Below are 11,440 nucleotides of genomic sequence, written 5' to 3' on the forward strand. Positions count from 1 at the left end.
GTCAGATCATATGTGGCCTCATTCGGAATGCTTGATCTGTGTAATTTTTTTTTAGCTAGATGAATGAATGAAATGTAATTTCATTCTGGGAGGCTTAGTTCCCTAAGAATGATTACATTTGAGTGCAAGAGTCTGGACATTAAGGGCTTAAACATTAAATGAGGATAATAAAGACGCTTTGGGGATGGATGTGAATACGACATTTCTGAAGGTACCAGGAATTATAAAGGATTTTATTGAAGGAATCCATTAGATGAGAAGAAATAAACATGTTTGTGGGTTAGGATCTCGTATTTTAGATATGGACAGAGGAACACGTGGTAAACGAATCAAGGATATAGGGAGAATTCATAGTTTTAAGGCTCTAAACAGATACAGACCAGGTAGGTTTATCCGAGGGAGAAGCGAATTCAGCGTACCATCTGAAGTCATGAGAGAGTCTAGAGATCCCGGAGGTGAATATTCGTAACAATTCATCAGTCCCTTCATCCTCATCTCTTGCCTACCTTAGAATCCGCCATAAACAAAGAATTATGAAAACGGAAAAAATGAGTGAGGTAATTAGAAGCTGAGGGGTTTTGGGGAGTTGTAGGAACTGTTTAAGGATAGCAATGAATTTCCTGTTATTTAGGAAAATATGGTCATTCCATGAAAGGTATTGATCATAAATCACTCCGAGGTTTCGAACTGGGGTATTGAATCGAATAAGTTGGCAACTGAGTTATCGTAGAGGAGTAAGAAACGGAGTTGAGCATTTACTTCGAACCAGTGAAAGTGCCCTTAGTTTTTTCAACATTGAGCCTGGGATCGTTGTTTGCCGCCCCTACGTAGATACTGCCTATGTCTTCTTGAAGCTTGCGGATCGTCTGGGGCATTTCGGAAGGATGAGAGGATATGTATTTTTGTAGATAATCAGCATGAAGGTGATATTGTGAATAGAATCAGGGAGATCGTTAATATATATTGAGAAAAGGGTTGGTGAGTGAGAGGAGCCCTAAGGAACATCGCGTGTTAGTACATGGGAGGGGAATGAGGTTTATTGGGAATTGGGACAGTTTGATGTGAATGGACTATTCTTTTTGAGAGTTTTTCATTGGATAAAGGGATTAGAGAACATGATATGAAAAAATTTGTTACACGAACTCTGATGGCCTAGTAAAGGGAATAATCTACTGATTCTTAGGGTCTTTTATTTGGGCTGAGGGCTGCCCACGATTCGGACTAGGATGAAAGGACTTGAAGCAAAATTTGTGGAAGCGTTTTGGTATACACTGTTTTTAACGAAATTGGTTTCGAAATATTTCGATCACCCGACGGGTTTGTCCGAGTTATATTTTTCCTCCACTAAAATAAAAAGCTTACCATCCTCTGTGGCTTAACAACGTTCGTTTTCTGGTGCAGTGTCTATTACCATTTCGGTATCGGAACCGGTCGTTGCACACATGTAAGGCCAACTTCCTTGGATACAACGTCCTCTCAATTCTTTATGTGCTTAAAAGATATAAAATAAAAGTATCTGGTAGAATTGAGTATCAGTATCAATTTTATTATAATACAGGATATTCATGTATCTAAACACCCCAAATATTAATCTACAAAATGCCTATGAAAGTTGATAAGTTACTAGTCATCTTTTATGCCCTCTATGTCTGAAACGAAAATTGTTTTTGTTTTGAAATTGTTTTTCAACGGAAGTATTAAATCACGGATTTATGGATCATGATATTATTTTCGATTTTTAATTCGTTCAAGGACCAACAGACAAGGTTTATTAAAAACTGTGACACTTCTTTTAATTTAAAAAAAAATCTCGGAATGACTTTTGGTGGCTTTAGATATATAAAGGTATAGTGACAGGGTTTATGACGTTACGTTTCCATTACTGCGACAAAGAGTGATAACGTTACTTTCCAACCTTTTCCAGCTTTGATTCGGATATATAAAAGGATGTCATCAACGTTACACTGGTAAAAGAAAAAAATGTATAACACTGTTCTGGTGCTGTCCACCAAAACATTGAGGGACCATTTATGTCCGAAAAAGTAAACTTTTTTTTAGACAGCCTATTGAACAACAGTTAAGTATTTTGCTTTTTACTAACATTCTACAGTGATGTTATTTAATATTGTTTTATTTCTAATATCTTATTTAATATTATATATGATTAAACTTCTTTATCAAATTGTTAAAGTAGTTTAATCATAAAGATATTTAATATTATATATGATAAATAATATTATTTAATATTGTATATAATAAATGGATCTTATTAGATATTTATCATTTCTAGAATGTCTACGTATATTTTAAACTGTGTTACCTAAAATGTGTTATCAAGTGTAAGATAGTCAAATTATTCTAATAATATAAATTAAAAAATATTCCATCATTTTATTTAAAACTTAACATAGCTTATTAATACAAATTACATTTGTTTGTTACATCAAAACATTTTATTAACCGTTTTAGAGTACAGAAAATAGAACTTTTTGCATTTAACTATAGTTAACCATTCACATGATTGTTCTATTTGTTCTAATTTACGGCACGCGATACCTTTTGCGCGGTCAACAAGAGCTTAGGATACAAAAAATTGCTTTGAAACGCCTTTCTTTTGAAAAGGATTTTACATTTTATTATTAACAAACTTATACCAAATATGCTGGTCTATAAGCTAGTTAAAATAATTTAGTGATTTATAGATCTCATATTAACCGCCCAACTGTGAAATTGTCGATGTTCGGAAGCATGTACATGTATGAAAATGTGTTTTCATCTACGAAATTTATAAAAAAAAAACTGAAATAGAAATAATCTTTCTAATGTGTCTTTCCTTTATTTTATGAGATTATTTATAGCAAAACTAGAGGTGAATATTCGTTCATTTGTGGACGCTGCTTGTCGACTTGTGTATATTTTGTCCCGCTTTGTGTATATTTTGGTTGTCATGACAATCGATTGATAAACAATAAACATATTTTGTCTTTATATTTTCTTTATTAACAAATACTAGGTCAATATAAAGAAGTATTACTACTTTTGTTTATATAATTAATTGACCATATTTTTCAAAATGTGAAGATGGTCAGAGGTACCATAGTTAAAAACTATTTTTTATTCCTTTTTGACCGACCATCTCCTTCATATTACTAGTCTTTATTTTATCATTATCTTTACCTTACATACTATACCTTATTTAGACTTTGAAATTTAAAATTTCGAGTATATAATTATTATGTGGCGAGCAAACCTCGTTTGTGTATGTTACATATTAACCTAACATTAACCCTTTAACGGATTAACATATTTATAACATATCTTTTTAACTAAAAAGTAGTACAGATCTTTACTTTTTATCATTTTTTTTTTTATCATTTGTGTAATATTACATTCTGTCATATATTTTCAAAAATCGTAATAGGGGTCATGGAATACATTTACACTATATTTACAAATATATTGGTTAATTATTATAGTAAGAAACGGAAGAAAAAAGTAAAAAAAAAAAAAAAAAAGATGAAACAAGACTAAGCTTAATGTAAATTTACATCTTAAACACAATTATTCGAAAATCTCTAATAATTCATAATCTGTAATAGTCACTTAGTTAAAAAAAAATATTTGTTCGAACTGTTTTTTTTTTTTTTTAATTTTTAACAAATTCCAACATAAATGATGCCTGAGTTGGGAAGATTAGGTCTAAATTCTTTCTTCTGATTTCATCACTTCATTCTGTTGTAACTTAACGCATTCGTTGTGTCATTCGCTTCATTTCTATTGCAAGTTTAATATCTGGAGACATTTTAGTCCTATAGTTCAACCGGAAATCATATCCATTATCTATTAGTGGGTCTAGGTACCATCCGTATCTGGAAAGTATTATGAGCAAAATATCAATATGTTATAAGTGGCTATCAAAAATCTTATATTGTACATATTGTATTATCTAAACTTATATGGAATATTTAAGTGTAACAGGGTATAAATGAGTATTTTTTTCTTAAAATGTTTGTTGTTAAAATAGGCCCAAGGGGGTACAACGGACTCGAAAAGGACTAATCCTTTTATATATAGGTGTAAATTGAGTTAGTGGAAACTCCAAGCTTTCAATGCACCAATATTATATTTAGTTTTGATGTATTCTACAGTGATATTAAATATTAAACTATATTATATTATATATTAAATATAATATTACATATTCAAAGATGTTGGTTTGATGGTGCGATGGTTAATGGAAAAACATCGTGACCATCAATACCACGAATATATATCATATCAATTTAAAAGTTAAAAACAATAAGGAAACATAAATTATAAATTAGATATGTGAACGAATGAATTAATAGAAAGAAAAAAAGAAAAAATAAATAAAATATTCTTTTAATTGATTTTCTGCTGTTGATTATTGAATACTCTTAAAAGAAGTGGGCTGTTGATTGCTAAAATATTTTTACATTATTAGCATCTTGTGGATGATTATTTAGAAATTAATTGGATAGAGGTCAAGCTTGAATCCCAATTTCTGAATAAGGTTAGGATTTCTTCTTCCATGTTGTAATGCAGAAGAACATTCATACATTATTCTTAATTTTCCAAATACAGTAGTTAGTAAATTTATTTTGGAAAATCGATAAATTAGGAGCAGTTATAGGTACAGATTACAACGCTATTTTGCCCGGAAAACTAGGAATCAATTTATTGATTTAATACATAGTTTTCATTAAAGTGATAAAAAATTGGGGTGAAATAACTGATTTTTTTCTCATCTTGGGATCTTGTTTTATAAATTTTAATAAGTGTATTTATTTATAATGTTTTTAAAATATAGCTTACGATTATATCCTTGGAAATGTGTTGGCAGTAGTTTATTATGTAATTAATGTAAAATATTAGTGAGGCGAGAAAATTTTCTCCGAGGAAGTGAGGAACTAATGGATGCTATCTGGAGATAGTATCTTGTAAGAGATGATGGCTCCCATTTGCTAGGTACTAAATAGCTAGGCGTGGCGTTGTTTATTATTTTTATGTTTTACATATAGGAATACCTTTAAGTTTTATTTAATCAATAATTTATCAAAATTGTTATTATTATTTTTATATTAAATTTTATTAATTAAGCAAAAATGGTACATGAACAGTAAATGAATCTGGATTGAGATTAGTTTCTAAAAATTAGTAATTAATAGAATCTGAACATTAATTATCATCATTTACCTTTGGTTTTCCGTTTCGGGATAGGTGTTTCGTTCCTGTGGTGATTGTGAATGCACCCTCTTCAGTAAGTCGACATATTCTTGCTTAACTAAGCTCTTGTCAAATTTTTGATGTCGGGCATAGAATTTTGCTGCGATTGGAGCAACTGAAAAATATTTTAAGATTTTTTAGATTTTTTTTTTCTTTTTATATTAAAGTACCACCTATTTTTTAAGTTTTTTAAAAACAGTTTGATATTCATTTTTTTTTTTTAATGATTCTTAAATGTATTCATTGATTGTTTTATTATAAAAGTTTATGCTTCAGTTTTACTTCACATTATAATTTCTTCCACACTGTATCCATCAGAAAATGTAATAAAGATTTTATTGGCTTGAGTTGTTGTGTGTTCCACTTTAATAATAATTAAAAAAAAAGCATAATTTTTTAAATCTTAATTTAATTTTTCTCCCTACTCAACCTTTTAAGTAATAGAGGGTTTGGTTCATGTGGTGGTGACCATCCACTGCTACATGTAAAGCAAATTACAATTTAATCATGAGTTGAGCTTAACATGCTTACTGGACATCTTGGTCGTAATTTTCTAATATGCTTTATTTTCCTATTAGACGTATTCTGTGTATATGCAGTAGATTATATACAGCCTATTATATTATACACGTATATATTATTTGTTTGTTTTCTTGTTTTTCAGTTTGATTTCGTATTTTACTTGTCTCTTGTCAATTTCTCTCGCATTGATGGTTTCGTAGAACACCTTATTCGATAGCTTTGTGGGAATGTAAGAAGAAAATAGTTATGTACTAAAGAAATAGTGGATCGACATAAAATTACTTAATAGAGAATTGCTTTGTTTTCGAATTGTATTTGTTACTGCCAAACATTTTTTAAAAAATGTTTTGTTTCCCTGTAACTTATTCATTAAAGCGTGGATTCTTTTTCTAGCATTCTGAGTATTACTTTCTACCAATTGTTTGTGAATTATTATAATAACTTCTAAGATGTCCATACTCATATTCGAACGGTTCCAACTTAAATATTGATGTTTATATTACTTTATGGTAATTAATACCTTTCTCGGTTAAAATAATTTTCTATCGTTATCATTTAACGTAAAGAGAAATTCTTTCTTTATTTTGAAACAGTACTGTTGTAATGTATTGGGTTGCTACAGTTTATGTATTATATTTTTCTTATCATTTTACCTGTTTAAATTATTTTTTCATTTGTTTTTTTAATCCTTGTAATTAACTTTTATCTATTTCTTATTTTCTGTGATTAATCCCGTTGGTGTTTTTTTTAATCAATAATTTAAACAAATCCAAAAAATAATCAATCTCAATTTCAAGTAATAATACATTTGAATTTTATTGGGTAAAAAGATTAAAGTTTAATTTAAAACAGTTTAATTGTAAAATCAAATTTTATTCACTTTTAAACCATCTTCTTGGCATATGAAAAGAAGGAATCTATTTCTGAATGTGGAGCATTCGGAACAAATAAACACATTTTTTAACGGAGTCATATTTATATGTGTTCTTATTACTCCTATATTTTTTAGCCATAAATTCGATCTATGTTTGGACTTTAGTACTGGCTAAGGATGACCAGGTTGTAGTTTAAAGAAAATGGGTCAGATTCAGCTCGTTTTTTAAAAATATGGTTCAACGTTTTTGATTTATATCTCATTTGAAATAACAATTCAGATATTTCTTTGCTGAGTTAATCCAGAAAGAAGTTGATCAAAACTCATTTTACCAGAGTGAACTACACATTTTCATGACATTATTAGCTGCATTGGTTGTTCTCAAAGTGCTATATATATTCATAAATATATATATACGCCTGCCTATTTTGATACTATATATATATATGTGTGTATATATTGTAATATTTGAATGGTTATAAATTTATGGAAGATAGGCAGTGCCTACTAGGCACGACATGCGGTATATTCTGTATGTCTGATATATCGACTGCTACATACAAGATACTTCTTTCGAGCCATTATATGATCTGCAAAATCCAAGGTTTGATTAAACCTTTAACAGATGTTTTGACCTATATTTCCTTAACTAGAGTGCTCCTTGTTCAATTTTTAAAAATGTGAGATAAGATCGTATCCTGGCCTCGTCGTCAGAGGATTAGATTAGAACTGACAGACTCAAAAGCTTACAGGGTGAAGGAAATCCTTGATCCAATAAAATCAAAATAGAGAGAAGGAAGACCTAGCTCATAGTTAAAAAAAATTTTGGTTGTTTTTACAAAAGTTAAAAAAAAAAAGTTGGGGCAAGTACGTCGTAAGAAAAATGTACAACTAAAACTATATCTGTACCTTAAACTAACTGTGTACTGAAAGCCCTCTATTTCATACAGAGTTGTCCCTCTAAAGGTTTCTGATCAGTATCGAGAGTATGTTAGTACATTACAGATTTTCAGGGTTTGGTGTTTTAGTTGTCAGCTCATAGATGGCATAAGCATGGGATTGGAGGGTCGGCTCTTGTCCGGTGGACTTGACGTGAGCAATAACTCACATTTCGCAAATTTGAGGTTTGGTTCCTTGTGGTTTTTTCAGAATGTAGTTCATATATTTGTAAGTTTTAGTATTAATTTCTTTATGACTTTGCTTCTTTATAGTTAGTATTGAGTTGAAAATCTTTGATAGTACAATCAGTGTCAAATTTATTCTTATTTTTTTAAATTCCAGTATCAAATACTTATTTTTTGAAATTTGTGTGTACACAGTTAAAGTGATCCAATTACATTAGCTTAACCTTTTTTTTTTACACGATATTCGTTAAATTACTTTGCTATTATGATGGAATAAAGTCTTATAATGATTACAATATTTTCTGTGATACCTTTGAGGTTAGGTCGAAAGTTTGTGTAGAGTTTGAAGAACTTCCACTCTCTCTCCGCTGCCGCAATGAGTAATGTCTGGTTAATTGGCCTGCCTTCTGATTGCATTATGAAGGGAAAAGATTTCGAAAGCCACTTTAGTTAAAAAATAATATTTTCCGATGATTAGTTTCAAAACATATTCTAAATTGACTGCTAAATGATTGGTTTCTAAACATATTCTAAATTGACTGCTAAATGTCCTGCATTGTTTATCATGTGGTGTATTAAAACTACACTGTACAATATGAAAGTAGATTTTTGAGTTATGAGACCTATTGAGACGGTAGGGTTTATGATGTGAGATTCCACTTACTGATATATTTTTTGTAAACCATAATTTTCTAAAAAAATTAAAACCCTCTATTAATTCTAAACTGCTAGTCGCATTAAATTTTTTTTTTTTGTTGAAGAAAACTTGTTTACTTGGTTGATTTATTGGTCTTTTATAAAAAAAAATAAAAAAGTGCTCTTACAAGTAAAATTGATTTGTATTAATTGTTTGTCGCAAAACTTCATGCCCTTTAACTTACTGCTGATCTAAAATGAATATATTTTTTTATTAAAAAATATTTCTTTTAAAACATTTTATTTAGTAAAGTTACTTCTAGTGTAAATATTTGAACTCACTTTTTGTGTTTCAATAATTCATCGGTTCTTCGTGGCATAATAAGGTATGAGTTATTCTTATCAGCTTCTTGGCTCTTAGGTTGGTCAAAGCTGAACGTTCTGTGAAATAAACTTATTTTTGGTTCTTTGTGGTTTCTCGATTCATTTATTTGAGGTTTTCACTGCTAACATAGGCAAGAAAGTAGTGGAGATTTAATCGTTAAAGCTTTCTGGCGTATATTATCCTCCGGCTCTATTGAACGGGCAATCCCTGCGTCTAGTTTGACATTACCAGTCTACATAGTTGGACTGGTTTTGATTTTTATCTGTATCTATATTTTTATCTATATTTGATTATATGTACCATATTTAGAATATTTATGGTTTTCACCTAATCTCAATATAGCCAAATAGTAAAGTTTTGCATTTTAGTGACGTAACCTTGAGAAAACTTATGGAGAATTAGTTGGTAGAAGAATACAAATCATTTTATTTATCTATATATCAGAAAAATAATATAACATTTGGGGAAAGAGACTTAATATGAGATTTTGAAATCTGTGGCTGAAGGCCACTTAGATATAATTTAGAAATTTGACAATAACATCGCTTATTAAAAAAGAAGTATTCATGTTTCCATTAATACCCATTAAAATACGAAAAAAAATAATCTTATAAAAACATTCCTTGTTTACCTGTTCAAACAACTTGTTGTTCAATATTAAATGCAATGTATTCTTAATATGTGACTGCCTCAAAATTGGCCAACCTTTATCAGAATTTTAAGACTTATTAAAGACGAAATATTTGAAAAAGATTTTTATATTATTCAAAACATTTGACTAAATTCAACAAAAATAATAATCGTAAAATAAAATGAAAATATCGCTGTAAAATTTTTGGATTTCATGTAGACCAGACCGGACATTGGCTCTAAATAAAATAAATCTTTCAGTTTCAAAACCTAAAACTTTCTGGGAGGAAAAAAAATACGAGAATGCAAAATGATAAGGTAAATTCATGAACTAGATATTAAAACAAACATTCCCAAGAAACACTGAATCTTTTATATATGTATACATAGTTGACCGTAAAAATTTAAATATAAGAAGATGGACAGGGTTGCGGTAAAAAAAAAAAAAAAAATAGTTTATAACTATTTTAATGTCCGACGTTTCGCCCAACGCCGGTTTTAATCGCCGGTTGTTGTTCGACCTTTCGTTTTGAACAGCCCTGATGAAGCCCTGCAAAATGGGGCGAAACGTCGGACATTAAAATAGTTATAAACTATTTTTTTTTTTTTTACCGCAACCCTGTCCATCTTCTTATAACTGAATCTTTTACTTCTTCTCAATCTTCACGAGACATTAAAGACTTTTTCCTCGTCTCTCACCAAGAGTGTCTTATAAAAATTTTGAGGTGCAAAACATGCATTCTATTATTATGTTAAAGTTTGGTTATTAAGCAATTTTGGTAGGACTTCAAAATTAGAAGTTGGAGAATGCCTGGAATAGGTGAAGCCATTACCTCTATAGAAAATGTAAATAAAAAGAGTTATCTAGGGAGAGCTGTCAAAGTAATAGAAGTCAGAATTTGAAAATGTTTTATAACTTAAATAAAAATAAAAAAATTATCGCTCTATCTAGATCCATTAGTCGAGAAAAATTTCTTAGTACCAAGGGTAATGATAGGGAAAACATAAATATATGTGGGAACTATTTAGGGAGGGAGAAATTCAAAGTGTGTGCAAGTAAGATTTGAAAACGTCCTATAGCATGTAAAACATTTTCTGCCATTTCCTAACTCCACTGTTACAGACTTTTCCAAATTATTATTCAGTAACTTCCTGCGCAGATAAGGAGAATCTATAGTAGATACGAACACTACCCTTTATGAGTTACCACCCCACTAGTTTTTATGTTATTATATAGACGAGGCATCATTCTGTATTTTGTCAACTGTTTTTTCTGATACACGTTACTTTAAACTTTTTTTTTAACCTTTCAAATGGAGGGTTTTTGAGTAGAAAAATCTTTAATTCTGAAGAGCCAGCTAGGCAGACTGTCGAAAACTTCTTCAATTTCAAACCAACCACATTTTACTAGGAAGGAATTTATAAACTGCCAGGAAGATGGGAGAACGTTATAAATAATAATGGCGAATACATAATAAATTAATATGATTTTTTAATTTAATCTGAGGAAAATAAATGTCTGAAAAAACGGAAGATTAATTATGACTCAACTCTAATACATATTCTGTTTATATCAACATTTGTTAAGTTGAGTAAATCAGATTGTACTATTCAAATCTGTGTATTTTATCAACACATAAGTTCAGTGGGCAATAATTTAGGAATTGATAGATTAGCGATAAGTGGTAGACTTACAATACACATCTATAATCCAATTCGTTTATGCAAAAAGATACCAACGGATATTTTTTAGGAATTGTGTTCTTTCTATGAATCACATCGATGGATTTTCAAGAATTAATATTTCACATTAACCCTAGGCACAGTATTTCTCTACAATGTGTGTACAGAACAAGCCTTTATTTCTTATTGAAAAATGAAAAAAATCTCGATATACCTTATATAATACAACGGTAGACGTGGATTTAGTTGGAGCACTGTTGTATATATATTAGAAATGTAGGAAGATCTTATAGACCTGAAATTTCTTTATCTCTAAGTAGGATCTATATTTATTAGATT

General features: G+C 29.8%; 1 protein-coding gene across 1 annotated transcript; it reads right to left on the minus strand.

Moving 5' to 3' along the window:
* Nucleotides 1–3,634: 3,634 nt before the first annotated feature.
* LOC106683909 (uncharacterized) lies at nucleotides 3,635–8,305 on the minus strand. The gene is made up of 3 exons (XM_014425658.2): nucleotides 8,079–8,305; nucleotides 5,218–5,362; nucleotides 3,635–3,869 (listed from the first exon to the last, which is right to left on the minus strand). Exons 1-3 carry the CDS (start codon nucleotides 8,182–8,184, stop codon nucleotides 3,743–3,745), a joined length of 378 nt encoding a protein of 125 aa, XP_014281144.1. The 5' UTR covers nucleotides 8,185–8,305; the 3' UTR covers nucleotides 3,635–3,742.
* Between the last annotated feature and the right edge of the window lie 3,135 nt (nucleotides 8,306–11,440).

This window comes from Halyomorpha halys, unplaced genomic scaffold (assembly GCF_000696795.3).
Source record: "Halyomorpha halys isolate HHAL.00 unplaced genomic scaffold, Hhal_1.1 Scaffold526.1, whole genome shotgun sequence".
In the NCBI taxonomy this organism is placed as follows: Eukaryota; Metazoa; Arthropoda; class Insecta; order Hemiptera; family Pentatomidae; genus Halyomorpha; species Halyomorpha halys.

Excerpts from the sequence above, each read along its gene's own strand:
- LOC106683909 (XM_014425658.2), bottom strand. The coding sequence starts at position 8,184 with ATGCAATCAGAAGGCAGGCCAATTAACCAGACATTACTCATTGCGGCA. Across the intron at positions 5,363-8,078 it reads CTTTCGACCTAACCTCAAAG|TTGCTCCAATCGCAGCAAAA; the intron begins GTATCACAGAAA and ends AATATTTTTCAG. Across the intron at positions 3,870-5,217 it reads CCCGAAACGGAAAACCAAAG|ATACGGATGGTACCTAGACC; the intron begins GTAAATGATGAT and ends AATACTTTCCAG.